Here is a 20928-nt window from a genome sequence, read left to right as displayed (position 1 = left end):
TAACCCTCCAAAATTTTCAAAGAGCTGCACTTTAACCAACCACATACTTAATATTCAATTGGAACAACCGCTTTACATTGCCCTCCCACGACACAAACATACTGTTACGATCTCTCCTATTCAGGCCTTCTGTAAACACTGCTAAACACACAACAACACATCAAGAACTTGACGACAAGGCTCCATAAATAATCTGGTGCTTTAATATTGGTCAATTATAACAGCCAATATGACACAATGCTATACTGTACATCACCGTACTACTCTAATAAACTCTACTGTCTCTTTCTCTTCCTGGACTCGTACATTCACTTCAGGACGCCACCAGGACCGACTTCATGGCAGACTAACAGTCCCGGTCTACTCGCTGTCCTGTGTCTCTGGTCCACGCAGGCTTATGATCAGATGACCATAACCCGGGTCCTATTCACTTGCAAAGTTCAGGCCAGTAGGCCTACTGTCAGTTGCCCTTCGATATTCACGCTAAACTTTATTACTGGCCTGTGTCACACATGTCTGCTGATCACACACAGTTAACCCTATTGCGTCGCGAATAGGGTTACAACAATAGGCCTACTTACTTTTAATTCGTGAATTATATTATCACTTTTACTTTATCTCGAAGTATTTATATACTCAACCGAACACTATACCCTTCCGGCATCCACACACACACCGACTTTTACAAATTTCGATCCTTTTATTATTATTGCTATTATTAGAATCCTCCAATTGAACGACCCTATCACACTCACACACATTTTTAGCTTTTGAATTCTAGATCTAGCACCTTTGGTTAGTTTTATCTTTTTATTACGCAATTATTATCTTCTCCTTTAAAGGCACGTTTGTAATTTAAAAGCTAATATTTTCATTCTTCATTACTTCACATTTACCCCCCCCCCCCAAAAAAAAAAAAGTGTTGCTCGTGCGAAAAACAACTTTGGTTTGCCCTACGATCATTTATTAAAGTTGTAGTTGTAGGCCCTTTAAATAAATAAATAGAAGGCAGAAGCGTAGCAAAGAGAGGTATCAAGTTTCGGGCGATAGCTAAGACTCTTGTAGAAGACTAGCTGCTAGATAATTACATTATTAAAATAAAAGTAAAGAAACATGGTAATTACACATTACACATTGAACAAGAGTAGGACCGTAGTGAACCGAGACAATCGTGTGAACACACGTGAATTTCGCTAAACAGAAAACAGCAGTTTAAAATTCCGAAGAAATAAATCATATCACAATTGATTGATGTTATTAAGTGACACAAGCAACAGCCAACAGCATTTGTTTTCCCTATCCTAGTTACAAAGTTACTCATCCCGTCTGTCTGTCGTTTACGCGGTTTTTTCTCTCCCACTTCCCATTCTCTGATCAAGTTGAAACTTTGTATAATTATTCATTGTGGAAGACAACATATGTATGAATATTTGTTTTAGCCAATTGGTTATTTTTGTTGTATAAAGAATAAGGGAAATTCTTCTTTTTTTCTTCTTCATCGTTCTCATTGTTATGTTGGAGTGTTCATATGACTAGACCAATACATGAGATGAACTGCGCAGTGGTTTCCAAATCAGGGAGCTCTCCATATAGTTCTATTGGGGTGATTTGGGGCCAATGTCTTATACGGGCCTCTTGGTAGAGAGAGCAGTTTTGGAGGACGTGGTCGGCATTTTCTGGTGATACTCCACATGGGCAGATTTCACTGGTTCCAATTTTGAGCTTCCGGTGCATGTGTTGTCGCATTCTGTTGTGTCCGATCCTGAGTCGAAAGATTAGACGTTGGTCTTGTCGGGATAGCTTATAGTAAGCGTCATCTTTCTTGTGATTTGGATGAGAGCTCGTCCATTTCTCATTTATTTTATCTTTATTTTTTTTTTAGCCAATTGGTTATTTTTGTCGTATAAAGAATAAGGGAAATAAATCTTGCAGTATTGTAGAAAAGACAGTATATTCATTGTGGAAGACAACATATGTATGGATATTTTTTTTTAGCCAATTGGTTATTTTTGTTGTATAAAGAATAAGGGAAATAAATCTTGCAGTATTGTAGAAAAGACAGTAAATAAGCGTCTTTGTCCTTATTTAAACTTTGTATATTTTGCTTGTTTAATGACTGCCTAAGAACTGAACCAAAAATTAAATAAAGATTTTTTATTTTTTTTTAAAGCTCTCTCCAGCTTCCAGGACTGGCACTAAAGTACATTACCACTCGGCTGTACTCGGACACCAAGACTTTCGTAATAATCCTAATCTCCCTTCTGTTCAATTCAATCGGGAATCCCACACCCTTCTTATTTTTTTCCCATGACTGACGTCTAAATACAATTCTGCCCGGCACAAGAGTAAGAGAGAACATACAATCTGACTCACAGGGGCATGTCTATATACTAAGAGCAACAAGCATGCACCTGGCCTGTATGTGAACTTGACCTACATTAGCGATACCAGAGCTAAAAATAAAGTTACAGCAGAAGTCTGTTGGCAAAGTTTTGCGATTTTAATAGACTGTATTTTAGTATTCAGAAATTCATAAGTTTACATCTTTAATGGTGTGTATTTTTTTTAGTGTTTTGAAATTTGTAAGAATATATTAGTTAGGACAAAATGTATTGGCATCACAGGCTGGCCAGGTGAGTGTTGCGTAGACTGCATAGTTTGTCTAGTGAAATTAGTGGCTAGACCTAGTTTAACAAAAAATTAAAATATCGACGTAGACGTAGATCTAAAAGGTAGTGAACAAAGTTGGCATTTTATCTTATCTTATAAATTACAGACGTTCCTTCTTAACAGAAGATAGTTACGTCAAGTGTATCCACGATGTGTCAATCTAGTCAGGCATCTTAATCAGAGACTTAAACTCTGCTAAGTCATTGGATTTTTTGGGCTGATTTATGCTCTAGTGGCAGTAGGGAAGAAGTAGACTTTGTTCGAATTTCTTTTAGCATATGGAATAAGGGTTAATTATTAGGAACATTAATTTGTAACATAATTTGAAAATTATGTCTTCTATATTATGTGTAGTTTTTTAAAAATGTTTACATGGTCGACCTAATGAACAGGTGATACAAATATTTGTATACCGGTAGGCCTACATAATAGATATTGAATAATATAAGATATTTATACGATAACATAAGATAAGAAGCAGGCATAATAGCAGCAAACCCAACATACTCTGGTCGTGTAGGCCTATGTGGATGGCTGCCTGGTCGTGCGGTTTGCACGCTGGACTGTCGTTTGAATCAATCGATGGTCCAGGGTTCAAACCCTGCCCGCTCCCATTCTCCTGCGGGAGGTTTGGACTAGGAAGTAAACTATCTTCAACTATGAAGGAACATCCGAAACAAGTTAAAACATTTTACAAACAAAACAAGTTAAAACATTTTACAAACAAAACAAGTTAAAACATTTTACAAACAAAACAAGTTAAAACATTTTACAAACAAAACAAGTTAAAACATTTTACAAACAAAACAAGTTAAAACATTTTACAAACAAAACAAGTTAAAACATTTTACAAACAAAACAAGTTAAAACATTTTACAAACAAAACAAGTTAAAACACTTTACAAACAAAACAAGTTAAAACACTTTACAAACAAAACAAGTTAAAACATTTTACAAACAAAACAAGTTAAAACATTTTACAAACAAAACAAGTTAAAACATTTTACAAACAAAACAAGTTAAAACATTTTACAAACAAAACAAGTTAAAACATTTTACAAACAAAACAAGTTAAAACATTTTACAAACAAAACAAGTTAAAACATTTTACAAACAAAACAAGTTAAAACATTTTACAAACAAAACAAGTTAAAACATTTTACAAACAAAACAAGTTAAAACATTTTACAAACAAAACAAGTTAAAACATTTTACAAACAAAACAAGTTAAAACATTTTACAAACAAAACAAGTTAAAACATTTTACAAACAAAACAAGTTAAAACACTTTACAAACAAAACAAGTTAAAACATTTTACAAACAAAACAAGTTAAAACATTTTACAAACAAAACAAGTTAAAACATTTTACAAACAAAACAAGTTAAAACATTTTACAAACAAAACAAGTTAAAACATTTTACAAACAAAACAAGTTAAAACACTTTACAAACAAAACAAGTCCATCGCAGCATTACTACTAAAACAATAACAATATAGATGCAAATAACAAACAACATTCACACACACACACTCACACACAACCAGTGCTTTATGAATAGGGATTCTGTGTACTTCTCGGAGGCAAGCGACATTGAAACACCCTGACTAATAGTGGAATAAAGTTGCTTTTATATGAACTTGAAATATTTTAAAATCACTTCAATAATGAGACATCAATCCAACTGTTCAATAAAGTTTATCGATCATAACGACAAGATGGTCAAAGAAGTGAAAAATCTGAATTTGAAGTATAATAATAGTCATTTCATAAGATGATCTTGTGAGCGAAAGATTTAGATTTGAAGCGAAGAATCAAAGAATAAGTCTTAAGTTAGTTTTTCTGCAGTAGATAAACTAAGATATTGTTTAGTTGATTTTATCTTTTATATTGCATACATTCTATCATGTTTGTTTTACATGTTTCGGATGTTCCTTCAGAGTTGAAGATAATTACTTCCTAGTCCAAACTTACCGCAGGACGACGGGGGATGGGAGCGGGCAGGGTTTGAGCCCTGGACCATCGATAAATCTGAACGACAGTCTAGCGCGCAAACCACACGACCAGGCAGCCATCCATTCATAGTCAAACCAAGCCCTATTATGTGTTAACTGAGTTGAAAGTCTGCATTTTAATTTAACAAACTCTACTAAGCTACTGTATTTCTTGTTTAATTCAGGTAACCCGTCCCATGATCAAACGATAGATAATGCCAAACTAATGGGTCGCGATCCCCCTTGGGGGTCGATTGACGACTTCCAGGGGTCGCCTAAGACCATCAAAAATATGTTGTTGTTTTTTTTTCTTTGTCTATTTTATTGGAAGTTACTTTTTATGAAATTATTTTTCGAGGATAGATAAGAAGGTTACTAAAATAATATCATGGTTTTATTCAACAAGATTACAGTAGACAGTCAACGAGCACAAACTTTTCTTCTTCTTCTTCTAGCCAGCTTTATTGCTGCTGAGCTGTCAGCTCTTTTGAATACTGTGCCAAGGAAAAATAGTGTGCTGTTTTCTTCAGCTGTTCAGCACTGCCGAACTGGGTGTTGGTTATATTCACAAATTTGTCTCACATGACATTGTTTAAGTACTATGAACACACACACACACACAATGTGGAATAAATATTAAGTTAGAGCATTAGAAATTGTAATAAAATAATAAATGCAATGTTAGATCTTGTAATTAGGTTTGTTCGTTCTTGGTCTCATGTTTTATCTACCAGGACCAATGCTGAGGTCCTTTTGAATTGGTGACATCGGCGGCTCTCTAACTGGCCCCTGTCCTTACTTCTTGCTGTTCATTTTCCCTTGTAGTACTTGCGTGTTAGGAGTAGCTATTGGCTCCATAGTCACATGGTCGGGGGGGGGGGGGCACCTGCAACTGCATGATAGGGCTGTCTCCAGCTCAAAGTTCTCCCTCTCTAGGAGCGGGGGCCAAATGTCTCAGTGACAGTTTCTTCTCTTCCATCAGGAAGTTTGACAATTGCCTACTGTGGGTTGCATGTGATTAAGTTCACAGCTCACGTACCATCGTTATATTTTGATGCACGAACTCCCCTTTTAACACCACCTTTCCTGGTTGAGTTAACCATGTCGGGAGTGATTTGTCGAAGGTGGACCTGCGATAGAACTTGAATATTCTCTCATGCGGCGTCTCGTTTGTAGCGGTACAGAGTAGAGAACGAGTTATAGATATCCACAAGCAGCCGTTTAGCCTTTCTACTTGAACATTTCCTCTGGGATTATATACGGTCATCCTACTCATAGCCAACCCTCTCTCATGTAAAAAATCATTCAGTTCTCTTGACACGAATGACGTACCTTTATCACAGTGTACGCACTCAGGCATTCCGAATAGTCCAAATAAATTATCTGAGACTCTAGACATTTGATTACTATTGAAGCAGACATATCAGAACAGGCAAATGGGAATCTTGTAAATTCGCTAACAGGTAGGCTATGCGTTTCGAGATGTAGAAGGGGGTGTCAATTGTAATGAAATAACTCACTAAGATACCAATATCATGGTTTCATTACAACAAGGTGACAGTAGACAGTGAACGAGCACAAACACGTCTCACATGACATTGTTTAAGTACTATGAACAAACAGACACACACAAAAAGTGACACAATGGACATGACCTTCTTACACGCTGGACACACGCAGAAAATACACTACAGGAGGATGTCAAACTTTTAAATTGACACATAATTGCCATATATATATATATATATATATATATATATATATATATATATATATATATATATATATGTATATATATATATATATATATATATATATATGTACAGGGTGCGTCAAATATGTATACACACTTTGAACTGTCATAAGACAATTCATTTCCCGTTCTACAATGCTAAATTTCTGGACATGGTAAGCTTAATGTCCAATTAGAAAAATAAATGTGATTGATGTGAGAAATGTCCAAAGTGGTGGCTTTCAGCATCAATACGTTGCTGAGTACGAGTCAACACTGATTCCGTACATCGCACCAAAGTGTCCACTAAGATTTCTGCGCACACCGCCTGAATCTCATTCCTCAGAATGCGTAGCACACAACTAGCACTTACATCACTCTCACGTGACGCTTCCCTTGACGATTTTTGAGGTGAACGCTGAAACAGTTCCAAGACCGCAGTTGTGGACTCATCACTTGTAGCTGTACGAGGTCGCCCTGATTGACCTTTATGCACATCACACACTGTTCCATGAATTTCGAATTAGTCTCGTAGACGTGTAATTGTTAACCTTGAAGGTGGTTCTGTACCATACTCACGTCTCCAGCGTCTTCGAACCGCAGCTACATTCTCAAACTTCCAGTACCACTTAATTATCTGCTTCCGCTCTTCAAAACTCAAACGCAGGTCCGCCACGTTGCAATTACTGATGCTGAGGGCCACCAGTTTGAACACTACTGACATTAATCACGTTTATTTTTCTAATTGGACATTAAGCTTTACATGTTCAGAAATTTAGCACTGTAGAACGGGAAATAAATTGTCTATGGCAGTTCAAAGTGTGTATACATTTTTTTGACGCACCCTGTATATTAAACAGTTTAAATTAATGCACTGTATAACGAAAAGTTACGCCTTTTCGGAATCATAGATATCAATTTATATTAGTTCTTAGATATCAATTTATATTAGTTCATAGATATCAATTTATATTAGTTCATAGATATCAATTTATATTAGTTCATAGATATCAATTTATATTAGTTCATAGATATCAATTTATATTAGTTCATAGATATCAATTTATATTAGTTCATAGATATCAATTTATATTAGTTCATAGATATCAATTTATATTAGTTCATAGATATCAATTTATATTAGTTCATAGATATCAATTTATATTAGTTCATAGATATCAAATTATATTAGTTCATAGATATCAAATTATATTAGTTCATAGATATCAAATTATATTAGTTCATAGATATCAATTTATATTAGTTCATAGATATCAAATTATATTAGTTTATAGATATCAATTTATATTAGTTCATAGATATCAATTTATATTAGTTCATAGATATCAACTTATATTAGCTCATAGATATCAATTTATATTAGTTCATAGATATCAATTTATATTAGTTCATAGATATCAATTTATATTAGTTCATAGATATCAATTTATATTAGTTCATATATATCAACTTATATTAGTTCATAGATATCAACTTATATTAGTTCAATGCTAATGTCGTGACGTAATCCTGAATTTCGTTGACAATGAATTATACGCCATCGTTTTACAGTAAATTTATTGAAGGTAACATTTTAGTTCGGGACAGCCCATGAAAATGGAACTCGAACAAAAGAAAGTTTAGAAAAGAAAACAAAATTCATGACGATTATTACAATATGGTTTAACTTCAATAGTTAAAGCAGGAATTGAAAAACCCTAATGCGTCTTTATTGACGAAGTTCTTTATATAAGCCGAATTTATGAAGCCGAAATAAATTGTCATAAGACACAAATGCGAATAAGAAATTTCAAAGTAAACTAATGCAAGGCTTTTCAATAATAGATGTAGTATTTATAATTTAATTTATAACGAGAAATATATAAATCGAAATATAATAGCATATGGTTTCGTGATTTAACAGAAAACTTTGACAATGCATATTAAATATTTACATTATAATTACGACTTTATAACATTAGCAGTTACGAAAATAAACGAAAATAATTGTACGGTTGGGGGTCGTCCTTAGTGGGTAATTGTAAAAAGGGGTCGCGGACCTAATGATAGTGTGTGGTCTTAAATCTGAAGTTCCCATGAGAAGTGTAGGCTAATACCATCATGATCATTACATCATGGATATATATAGGCCTAAATACATATTTAAAAGTTGGTATAGTGCTTCATTGACAACCTTTCCTTATAACACTGAATTCCTTGACCTATTTTGTGTACCTGTACTCTAAAAAAAACAACAACTAAAAATAGTTTCATATAAATTACAAAATTAGATTAATACACCTTTTTTTTTTATTTCCAGGAAATCGTCAATATTAGTAATTGTCTTGTCTGCGATTTTTGTATGTGGAGCTTACTGGAGCACCCGCCATTTCAGTAACATCAGCAAAAATGAAAACTTCGAATCTTTTGTTGCTGCATCGTCAGAGACGAGTGATGAACAGGACGAAGATTTACCCCAAGTATCCCTGGAGGCCAAACTTAAAATGGCTATTGACAAGTTGTCCGCTAAAGGGATCAGCCCCTCTGCTTTGATGCTAGAAAATCTGTACTACATCCCGAGTGAAGTCCCCTTCGAGAGTTACAACAATACAATTTTACACCAGCCAAAGTCTTGCAAGACTCAGACATTACTTTCAATTTTAGTGCCGTCCAACCCGGCATCCATACAGGAGCGTGAGGCCATTAGGGAAACGTGGGGATCTGTGGCCAGGGGCCATAAGTGGCCTCGCCACATGCGAAATTATGATGTCCGAGTATTTTTTGTCTTGGGCACAATCGGCGATAGGAATCTTTCAGAATTCGTTGATTCTGTGGCTGAACACAAGTATATGTCACAGGGCACAGGGGCGAATAATGTTGAGCAAATAGATCCCATAAACGGTGGTCCTGTTAATGACAGTGATGACGCCAACGAGACAAAAGCATACGTGGAGTCTATAGTCCAGCAGGAAATAAAATCATTCGATGACATTATACAGTTTGATATGGTTGACACATACGCCAATCTTACTCGAAAACTGCTTCTAGCTTTTGGTTGGCTCATCAAATCCTGTCACGTGAGCCAGTTTATCATGAAGGCAGACCAGGACGTGTTTGTTAATGTCCCTCTGCTCTACACTCTCCTCACCCACTATGCACATAAAAACACAATCTACGGGCATATCTATCCCAACAACTGGGTAGAACGACAGGGCAAGTGGGCCGTGGACAAGAGGACGCTGCCTGTTGATCAGTACCCAATTTACGCCGCGGGTAATGCTTACATCATGTCTGTGGACGCAGCAGCCACTGTGCTTCGCCTGGCACCATATTTCCCCTACGTTCCCGTGGAGGACGCATTCATCACAGGGATTTTGGCTTCTGTGGGAGATGTGGATAGGATCCATATGTCTGGATTCACGAAGTGGAGTGATCCGCTGCCTGATGAGTGTGAATTCATCAATAATGAAATTTATGTTGGTAACAACGCTACTGTTCATGATCTTCGAATAATCTGGTGGCACATCATGATACCTAACATAGCAGGATGCTGATTCAAAATCAAACTCTAGCATTGCAGATTCTTTCCCTAGTGCTCACGCTCTTAAAGTGATGTGGTATAAACTCAAGACATTTTTTTCTAATATTCTGCAAAGCGATTATTCGGAACTCTCATCTTCCCTGAGAGAAAAAATCGTGTACTACTAGAGTCACCATGGCAACCATAAACAGACAGACTAGACTACTGAAAGATAGTCACCAATTTTAAACTGCTGTGTTCTGTGTTGCGAAATTCACGCTCCGTAATGTGAACACCACGATCTTAGCTTTGTTCAATGTGGCGTGTGTAATGTCACTAATGTGTAGATCTAATTACCATGTTTCTGTAACAGAACCCTCTCCGATAGGCCTAGAACCGCTATCAACATTTACAGAAAATAAACTGTGATAATATTAAAGGCTTTGTTCGGAGGAGGCTTTCGTCTAACTTTGGCTTCATATGAGTCAAGATAAAAGAACATTTAACAAGGATGTCCTAATCAATTCATTTGTCAGTCTTATGAGCGGCATGAGCCTAAAAACATTTTGTAAGTTTATATATAAAAAAAATAATTACGTGGAAAAAAAGTGACAAAACTATGTGTACGTTGCATTTATTTTGTGGCGCTGATAAGTTGATAATGGATTTAAAAAATCCAATGTAATATCAAAGAGATTGTTTATGTGTGTGTTCGTGTGTTTACTGTAAAAAGTAGCGTTAGATTTTAGTAACTAGGCTAAATGCGGCGCATTTAATCTCTATTGTAAAAAGTTACAGTGAGCTAAATGGACCTTGCAATGAACCCCAGAAGACCTTTCGAGATACTTCAGTGCTTCTAAATACTTCCTCTGAATATTCTTTTGGAATTCCCCCCCCCCCCCATTTGCTAGCCAACTTTCACGCTCTTTCGCCAGGTGTCAAGATTTACAAAGTATTATTAATTTATTTTTAAATACTTATGGAAAAAAAAACCTCTACATTTACAACTAAATCTATATCAATGGTGTAGAAGTTATTTCCCTTTTTTGATATCAAACGAAATTGTTAATTACCAATAATTAACTAATTTTTTTTTATTGATTTATGTTTTAATAAGTACAACAAAAACTTTTTTAAAGTTTCAACTTGATCGACATATTTAGCCACATCTGTGAATACCGAAGGATCAATTCCATTTCTTTGTATCAAACAAAATGATTAACCAGTAGGCTAATTAATTGTTCAAACTTTTTACTAGACAAACAGAGTGATTTTATAAAAACGTTGTGATTATAGAATAAGCCTATGTGCCTATATTGTGTCAAATTTCATTTGTTCGTTACAAAGGTGTGTTCATGATAGCAACAGTCATATTAGGAATAATGGTTGTACAAAATAAAGTCCCCCGTTCAGACCTTGCGATCCATGGGGCATGATGTAAAGGTCATCTGTCTCTGTGGCCCACGGCTAACGAGGAGGTAATGTGGCCAGAACAACGACCTATACCGTCTTTACTTTTCCCCAACTAATGCCAGGTAGGACTACTCATTACAGCTGGGTGAACTCAAAAAAGTTGAAAATGTTCAGAGCATCACGTGACAATTAATTTTTCTTAATAAAAATCAAGAACGAGGCAGCCGAGAGCCTATAATAGGCACCAATCGATTGTCATCAAACAAGAGAGCTAGAGTTCCAATCTCAATGTTGATGTGGAATTTTAAAAATCAGATTTAAATACAGTTGTTTTCTTTTTATTGAAAGCTAAAAGCAACACGGAAATATCCTAGGTAACACCCCCCCCCTTTTCTAGAGCGTACTGCGCATTGTATATGAACACGAGAGTCTTATCTTATCTTATATAATACAGACGTTACTTCAAAAAAAAAAAGAAGATGATTGCGTCCTACGCGTCATGCATTTAGTCATGCATGTTAACCAATGACCTAAACTCCGCCAAGTCACTGGTTTTCCTGGCTAGTTCAGGCAACCCATTCCATGCTCTAATGGCGCTAGAGTCGTGTTGAAGGCCTTGAAAAGCAATTTTATAAACACAGTATTGTTACAACTCTGGTGGTGATGCGGATAGGGGTAAATGTATGTGTGTGTAGTCAGCTGACACAAATTACACAGGCCAGCGCTAGACAAGCGTTCAACCGTGCACAAGTATAGTTTTTTTGGCTAATTAACTGGCCCTCTAACATCGAAAGCATAATTTATCATAATTTATGCATTATGAGTGGACAGAAAAATATAGAAGTGCAGATCTTAGAAAGGAAGTGGAGATGGATTGGTCACACCCTTAGAAAAGATAGGCCTACCAGCAACAGAGCTAGGCAGGCCTTAGAGTGGAACCCCAGGGAACAAGGCGCAGAGGAAGACCAAAATGAACATGGTACTAGAAGAAGCCGAGAGGACCGGAAAGAGCTGGGAAACCATAAAAAAACTAGCAACAGACCGTGGAGAGTGGCGTGTTTTTGTTGAGGCCTTTATGTTCCATGAGGAACCCAAAGGAATGATGATGATGATGATGCATTCACCCATCGCCATGCTCCCGTATCACTCTTATAAAAAAAAGGACATCCAATGTACATTTCCGCATTGTTTCATTATGTCTCAATGATCACTCCATCTTTGTAGCGCATTCTGACTCAAGTCGTGTTTGTGAGTTGTAGAGTTAAAGCACTAAAATCAGACTAATGCGCTCCCTGGTCACGGCCACATTCTTGTAGACCTATGCTTGTGCGTCTTGGACGCTGACTGCAGAGCTAGAGAGGAGGATCCTAGCAATGGAATTGAGATGCTACAAAAGGATCCTTTAAAGACCGCATCACAAACCAAGAGATTATAGAGTCATGGTTACTACAGCGATTGGACCCCAGGATGACTTGCTAACCTGCTAACTATCGTAACAAAAAAACTCAAGTTAAAAATCTATGGCCATATTACAAGGTCATAGGGGCTCGCAAAGACACTTCAGGGAACAGTACCAGGAAAACGAAGAAGCAGACAGAGAAAAGCGATGGAAAGACAACATAAAAGAATGGACGCGCCTGCCATCTAAGGCAAAAGACAGGAATGGAGAAAGACGGTCGACAAATCTTGCATGGTGTCCAAACGGTCCAACAGACTAAGGAATATGTAGAAAGAGTTAAGGCTAAATGTTTAGATCCCCTGTGTCTTACAGAAGTTTTTATAATGAGAAACTTGCTGTGACTATCCCGAGTGTTGTGATATCGTAGTCAAAGGGTTAAAGAAAAAAATAAAGATGGGTAAAAGGGATGTGCATGAGAGAAAGCTTTGATGGGAGAAAACCCAGCATTTTTAGTCGATGTGTGACTATTAGTGTGTTATTAGACTTAGTATTCTTGTACATATGTTCAGTTAATGTAGTTCAAACACATATTGACCTATGCACATATTGTTTCTTTTGAGAGAACTGGCATGCAAGGAGAGTGAGAGCCAGGTATCTCGCAATGTCAGCAAGTGACTGGACTGGGGGTTTGTAAGTAAACCAGCCAGTGATGAGCCCCCCCCCCCCCCTCCAGATATGCCCTCACTACCACTGATAGCAGTTTTATACATTGAGAGTTTGTGAAACATTTAAACTGTAGAAACAGTAACAAACTATTTATTATTCCTAACAAACGAAAAGAAAGCAGCCAAATTGTAATCAATAAATAACTTTATTTTCTGTGTAAAATTTGCCCATACAAATATTGAAAGAGAAAGAAAAGCAATTACTTGATATAACAAACAAGCAGAAAATTTAATGAGTTGTCCAAAGACTTTGGTTTCACTTTGCCCAAAGATTTTATACTGCTAAGTAAAAGTGACCAATAGATTGTTTCAATGACTGAAATTTTTTTTTTTTAACCCTTAAAGGTCTATGTTTAAATAAAGTTAATGTGTTGAACATTTGTGAACACTTTATAAGAATGTCAAGAATAGTGGCTAAGGGTTAAAAGACTTAATGCTGAGCCGAAGCCCTTTCAACTGAACACTAATACTTTTATTGTGAATATTTAAGTACACTTTTTTCAGCCAGCTCTAAGATGCATCTGAAATCTGTGGAGAGTGGTAAAGGCAGTTGTTGTACTGGTCATTAACTGTTGGGCATTGAAACAGGTAATTGTATTAGCTTGTAATGATTCAATAAAAATGTAGTGGGCAATTATTTCAAGTTTGGAAACTTGTTTAAAACTTCTGCTTAGGAATGAATGTAATAAATAGATTACATAAATAATCAACTGACAAATTTGGCAAAACAACTTTTTAGAGAACAGGGAATATAAATACATTGTAGATTTAAGACATTTGAACAATTTTAATAGTAACAGCATGTGTGCACAAAGTAGGCCAAAGCTAAAAACTATCAGCCAAACTGGGAATATAAATATATTGTAGATTTAAGACATTTGAACAGCTTAAATACTAACAGCATGTGTGCACAAAGTGTAGGTCAAAGCTAAAAAGTATCAGTCAAACTGTCCTGTTGAAAAGTGCAAACCATTTCACAATACTGACAATATTTGGAAAGACAGCAATAAAAGACTTTCAAAGTACAACGCTATAAATAGTAGTTCTCGTTCAGGAAAAAAAATAGAATTTCATTTCATTTTATTGTCAAGAAGGCAAACATGTGACCTTTACTGTACAGGAAATCAATTATGCAGAATTAAACATGGTTAAAGGTATAGTTGATATTTTTATAGAAAAAACAGATTTTAACAGCTCTATTCAACCTAATTTAAAAATACATGCAGGACAAAATGTATGAGGTCTTGGTCCTTACTGCATTTGTTTTACAATCACTTTCTTTTAGTCTGTTATATCATTTATATATTATTTCATTGTATACAAAACAAAAAATATATAAACATTTGCTGTTCCTTGTATAACTCCACCATTACCAGTACCAAGCCTGGGTGAGAAAGGAGAATGGCTTGACATGGGGCTAGTGAACCCACCCTGTAAAACCTGCCACAGAGCAGGAAACTTACAACTTACTGAATGCGCCAAAAAGCATGGGAAAGTTTAAGAAAGCACTCTGTACTAGATTTAGTAAAACTTGTTTCTAACTCTTCATTTTGAGGAGATCAGATTTTTTGTAAGGTTTTTAATCTTACAGCAGCTAGTGCATCAACAGAGAGATCAGACATTGGTGAGATTCTATACATACAAAGCATTTAAAGACAAAACAGATTTAAACGTAATTGAAAAATCGTCATTTGAAAATGCATGAAACAAGACTTAGTGATGCACAATTTACAACAATGATCTTGATTTATGTTTTTAAAAACAGCAACAGTTATTTTCATTAAAGAAGAAATTGTATTTATTTTTAAATATTTAGGTAATTCACAAAATATAATTTTAATATAGTTACTTTGAATTAAAGCACAAATGTATAAAATAGATACTGGTATAAATATAAAGGAGAAATTTATTTACTATAGTATTTTAAAAAATCTTAAAACAAACCATGATTCTATATATACGCTGACCTATATAATTTTATGAAGCTTTAAGTGTTGCAGAAGTCGGAAAACTTTGAATGTAACTTTGTTGGCTTCAATTAAATTTGATCTAGACATTCAGCAATAGCTTCTGTTTCAATAAGTTACATAGCATATCATTTCAGTGGCATGTTCGTAATTATGAGAATCTGTGATTACACTATAAGAAATAATTGTTAATTTATTACTTGACCCGCTTAGATATAAATGATAAAAAGGTAAAAGAAATTGGAATGAACTAGGATGTTAATAATCTTAGTCGTTAATAATAATACCAACTTGTGCAACACTGGTACATATATATATATATATATAAAACCCAACACCTTTAAAAAAAAAAGAATATATAAGTAACATTTTGTAGTATACGACGTGAAGAAACATTCGTGTTTTTATCTCTCTTTATAAATTGAACAAGGCCAGGGATTAGCACTTTTACAAAGTGACTCTAAATAAGAACACAAGTTACATAAAATCTAGTTCAACTGTTCACATTAAACAAGTTTTATGAATAAAAAAATGTTTTATAAAAAATGGACGGCATTTAATGAAACTGGATCCTCTCAGTCCCAAAACATATTGTTAAAGTTACAAGAGCAAAAATTAAATAGTTAATTTCAAGTATTGAAAAAGAAGCAATTTTTATAAAACCATGAAAACACACAAAAGTTGAACAAATAAAAGATAATATAGGTGATAGGTCAAGGTCAACAAAAGTTTAAAAAAAAAAACAATACTGTTTGGTTTTGTCAGCAGAAAGAAAAAAGAAGATTCAAACAAGGTCAATGTCATCAATATGACTAATAGTAGAGAAAATGCACTAAAGAATGAGCTGTATTTGTTGGGCTGTCGCGTTGATTTTATTCATTTAAAATACAAACAACTTTTACAATGATAATTAATAGCAAATCTTAATTAGAATTTTTAAAAAAATTGTTTAAAGCAGATAAATGTGTATTGTAAATATTTGCAACAAAAAAAAAATTGTCACAAGTTTATTCATGCACTGGGATTAACATTTATTGGTGTAAAAAGTTTACTAATATGATTTTGAGGTTGCCACAGTTCTTTGCTCAACTGTGGTTATAAATGAATAATAAATCTCACTGAAATCATGTGCACCTTCAAGACAACATTAACATCTCTTTATTTCATTGTTTAGGCTTCTTTGTCCAAGTGAAGGATATCATAATATTTTTATATAAATTCTTAAATTAAAAGAAATGTTAGTTGTTTGAACAGCTTAGTGACCTGATGAAATAAGGGAGATAAAACAAATAAGAACCCATTTTAAAGTATGTTGTTATTTAGGACCATAAACCTAATTTATGCAATCACATTTAAATATGAAAAATATCTACGCTAGACAAGGCACCTTGGCTCCATATTGTTTTGAGTGAACACTTCTTTATAAAAGTATTTAACTTTAAAAACAAAGAATATACTACAACCATTTTGTCTGATAAAGTTTTACAGAAAAATCTTTCTGGAAAGAGCAGTGACCTAACAAATTAGCGCAAAATTTCCTAACAAAATAGCACAGACTTTTACATGATGTGTATAAAAGTACCGGATTTATGTAAGTGAACAGCATTTTTGTTGAGATCTCTATCTTCTTCTCTATCTTCGCTATTTTGTCCGCACTACTTTGTCGGGGTACCGGAAAGAGCATAATTTTCATTGATTCCAAGACTAATCTAGAAGGAGATAATGGCAGGCAGGGCTAGAACCATAGACAGCTGAAACCATATTAGACTACCAGAATAGACCTGATAGAACAAAACCATAGCTCAATAATTGGAATTCACTCATGTTTTAAATGAACAAATGATGAACATTTATAAATTATATCCAGAAAGTTGGCTCATTTGTTGACTGGCACTGACCTTATAGCTTTGAATAAAAAAAATATGGGTAGTACATCAATTCTTTTTCAGTGCCGATGTTTAAACAAGGAATTAACATTTTCACCAGCTTTTACTTTCAATTTCTTGAAAATGTTTTGAATACATTTTTGATTGACTTAAAAAACAACAACAAAACTCTAGAAATGAGTTAAAGCCCCTATTGTGTTTTGCTAGCACATAGCCTAATACACTGTAGTAGAAAGACAAATGTTGTAATAACATAGTTTTTAATTTGCCTCATGCCAAGTACAAAGAAAATACCCAGCCGGACAATAGATGCTATGCCATCTGTTAGGGAACATTTTTTTTTTGTAATGTTGTAAGTAATAACACAGTTTTTAATTTGCTTCATGCCAAGAAGAAAGAAAATACCCAGCCGGACAATAGATGCTATGCCATCTGTTAGGGAACATTTTTTTTTTGTAATGTTGTAAGTAATAACACAGTTTTTAATTTGCTTCATGCCAAGAAGAAAGAAAATACCCAGCCGGACAATAGATTAAAGCTGCTATGCCATCTGTTAGGGAACATTTTTTTTTTGTAATGTTGTAAGTAATAACACAGTTTTTAATTTGCTTCATGCCAAGAAGAAAGAAAATACCCAGCCGGACAATAGATTAAAGCTGCTATGCCATCTGTTAGGGAACATTTTTTTTTTACAAACCTAATAATAGAGGATCCATAATCACTCAATCTCAATGCATCTCCAAAGAAACTGTGGTATCTGCCAAAGAACCTCTCCTAAGGAGATTTTCACTTGGTATAGTTACACCCTTTTTCTCCTCACTTGTGTCTACTTCATCATAAGGTGGAGTTGTGGCACGGCCATCCTACACAAGGATTGATAAAGATTCATTCAGAAATACATAAGCTAATGACTGTTTGCACTAGACTTTTATTGATTTGAACAAACCAGTATACAGTTGGCTTAATTCAATCACATTCTTACCACAATCAAACACTCAATGTACTGGTATATATTAAAATTACATAAGCAGCTGAAGCTGTATAATAATACATAAGTAGCAAAAAAAGTAAAGTATTCCTTTAAGCCATAGAGCATATGATGTTAAGATAATTAGTTTCTATGGCCAACAGTTAACAACGACCAAACCAACTAATTTCAGGTACCCATTAGAGTTGGCTGAACTCGAGACATCCTAAAAATCCAGAAATTCAAAATCCAAGCCATCACAGAAATTCAAACCCAAGATCTCTCAGTTTGGCAGCCAAGAGCCTTACAACTCAACAACCCTTTCTCCTCCCCCCCAAAAAATAAAATAAAAATAAAGACAATTGAATCAAATGATCAAAGATAACTTTCCTTAGAACAACACAATGACAAGGTAAAGTCTGGAAGTGCATGTAAACTGCAATCTATTTTCAAACATCAAATAAACTTTCATTGGAAATCTGCCCGCCATGGAAATAATTGTCATCAGTGATTAAGTATTGCTCTCTAACTTCACATATAGTCTACCTTTCAAATCTTAATTCTACCATCCAGAAACTTATGATCCCTGACTATCAATTTCTCCAACAACCAAGACCAAGATAAAAAAAAGGTCTTTTTTTAAGGACCTTCACTTCAGAATGTTCTACCAGTTTAGAGTCTCATGTAACTTAAAAACTTTTTGTAGAATGTTTAAAAAACATTTATAAAAATGCAAATATGGATTCAACTGTTAACACAATTAGCACATAGCATAGTGGCTAATGAGTCATTATGTCCTATATTTATTAATTTTTAATAATATTAAAAACTCATTGACGGTTTTTTATATCACGTGCCTAGTTATTAAAATGAATATTTAAGCGCCAACAAAATACTCAATCCACTTGGTCCTACCTGTGTGTTTGCAGGACCCACTACACTCTCCAGCATCTGAGCTTCCAGTGAAGCCTTGACACGATTTCTACCTGAATGAGTAGCACTTGGTGGGCCAGCGGACTGAGGTCTGCGTAGGCGTGCAGAATTTGGTTTAGGCTGAAAAAAAAAAAGAGGGCGGTTCGTGTGATCACAAAACTCAATACAAAAATATAATCAAATACTTCAATCCTATTTGATCTCTCTACATTACTCTGTGAGACACAGGTCAAAGAAACAGGAAGCAAGTGAATTAATATCATATATTTTATGGGCCTGGGCAACTTATATGCCAAAAGGGTTAATGAAAGGTCAAGTTCACAAATTTCTTAATCAGATGAAGCTTATCATAGAAATTATGACAGAGAAATCATGATAATTCATAGAAATTATAATAATTTCATCAGTACAATGAAAACTGGGTTGAAAACCACACTGACAATCCTGCCTTTTTTTTTAAATCATAGGATTTTAAAACTAAAAAAACTCTAAAATGAGTAAGAAACAAGCCCAAATTAATTATACGCTGAGCAAAATCAGACAGAGAAAGGAGCTAGAGTAAAATTACTAACATAAGTCAGAAATCTTAGAACACATAAAAATGGGGAGATGTTTTTTTTTTAGGGTTTTTATTAGCACCATGCAATGTGCTTGATAAAAAAAAAAGTATTTGTGAGCTTGTTGAAATGTTTAGTTTTCCATTTCAAAATTTTGACTTTGCTCCTTGAACATTTCTGAAAGTGAAGTTGGCAGTTATTCCAAAACCACCGAGCAGTTCTCTGCCTCTTTATTTAACGCCTGCATTTGAAATTAAAGAATAAAGAAGAGTAATGTTAGGTAACTCTTCACCTCCATGTAGCTTGGCTGTTGATGCTGTGAGGCTAGACCTGAGGGCATGATGGCACTGAGTCTTCCTTTGTAAATCTGTCCGTCTGCTCCTTGAACATCGATTTCGTCTCTAAAGCAACAGAAATAACAAAAGTCACATTAACCCTGATCTACAATTCATCTAGATCAGGGGTTCTCAACCTGTGGGTCGCGACCCCCTTGGGGGGGTCGATTGACGATTTGCCAGGGGGCGCCTAAGACCATCAAAAATAAGGATTGTTATTGTCTATTCTTCTACTGCTGTGTGTGTCTATTGGGGTGGGGTTGGGGGGGGGGGGGGTCGCAGCAGAGTGATATATTGAAAAAAGGGGTCACCGGGCTTAAAAGGTTGAGAACCACTGATTTTGTATTATGCCTATTAAAATAATGGATATAATGATGGCCTAGGCCATGAACAGTAAGGTGGGACAATAAATAGTTTTAATAACCTGTCCTAGAATTTATTTTTACAATCTAATAAAACCTAATAAATTGAAAATAAATTAATTATGCAATTTTTTAGAAAATTTAATTACATTTGTTAAATTTGTTTTAACTCATATTAAATATATTCAGTAAAAAGCAAATTGTCTAGTCATGCCTGGCAAAACTTTACATTTGACCTTTTAAAATATATAAATCAAGAAATTCTACAATTTTACTCAATAGTTGCCAGGCTATGTGATATATACTCTGGACTGTCATCTAATGCCCTCCATCCCACAATGTAACTTTAAATAGAATTCAGCGGATAATAGAAACAATTGATTGATTTTACAATTTTAGGATATTCCCTTCAGAAATAAAGATATAAAGTTTTTTACATCCTAGCCCAAACCTTTTGGAGGAGGACAG

The 20928-nt window shown here is 34.8% G+C and overlaps 2 protein-coding genes across 7 annotated transcripts in view; one reads left to right on the top strand and one right to left on the bottom strand.

Moving 5' to 3' along the window:
• The first annotated feature begins 2421 nt into the window (after nt 1-2421).
• Nucleotides 2422-12344, top strand: LOC106058150 (beta-1,3-galactosyltransferase 5-like). 2 transcript variants are annotated; one of them, XM_013215530.2, is made up of 2 exons: nt 2422-2633; nt 8717-12342. In XM_013215530.2, the coding sequence occupies exons 1-2, from the start codon at nt 2608-2610 to the stop codon at nt 9948-9950; spliced, it is 1260 nt and encodes a 419-aa protein (XP_013070984.2). In that variant the 5' UTR covers nt 2422-2607; the 3' UTR covers nt 9951-12342. The 2 variants fall into 2 exon arrangements, with proteins under 2 accessions (XP_013070984.2, XP_055877942.1); XM_056021967.1 differs by lacking the exon at nt 2422-2633 and adding an exon at nt 5990-6127 and having other exon boundaries at nt 8717-12344.
• Nucleotides 12345-13580: 1236 nt separating this feature from the next.
• Nucleotides 13581-20928, bottom strand: part of LOC106058147 (glutamine-rich protein 2-like) — a 48106-nt gene continuing 40758 nt past the window's right edge. For 4 of the 5 annotated variants that reach the window (XM_056021964.1, XM_056021966.1, XM_056021961.1 and 1 more), the window contains 3 exons: nt 20056-20164; nt 19189-19326; nt 13581-18169 (listed from right to left, as the gene is read on the bottom strand). In XM_056021964.1, coding sequence (XP_055877939.1) covers nt 18035-18169; nt 19189-19326; nt 20056-20164 — 382 coding nt within the window. In that variant the 3' untranslated portion in view covers nt 13581-18034. The remainder of the gene's footprint in view (nt 18170-19188; nt 19327-20055; nt 20165-20928) is intronic. The other variant, XM_056021965.1, reaches the window with a different exon arrangement.

The sequence above is a fragment of the Biomphalaria glabrata genome, chromosome 2 (genome assembly GCF_947242115.1).
Source record: "Biomphalaria glabrata chromosome 2, xgBioGlab47.1, whole genome shotgun sequence".
NCBI classification, from domain to species: Eukaryota; Metazoa; Mollusca; class Gastropoda; family Planorbidae; genus Biomphalaria; species Biomphalaria glabrata.
Note: the sequence above shows the minus strand (reverse complement) of the source record. Positions and strands in the feature narration are given on the sequence as shown.

Bases quoted from the DNA above. Each gene is read 5' to 3' on its own strand.
- LOC106058150 (XM_013215530.2), top strand. From the start codon at position 2,608: ATGTATTGGCATCACAGGCTGGCCAG. The intron at 2,634-8,716 runs GTGAGTGTTGCG...TTTTATTTCCAG, and splicing joins TGGCATCACAGGCTGGCCAG to GAAATCGTCAATATTAGTAA.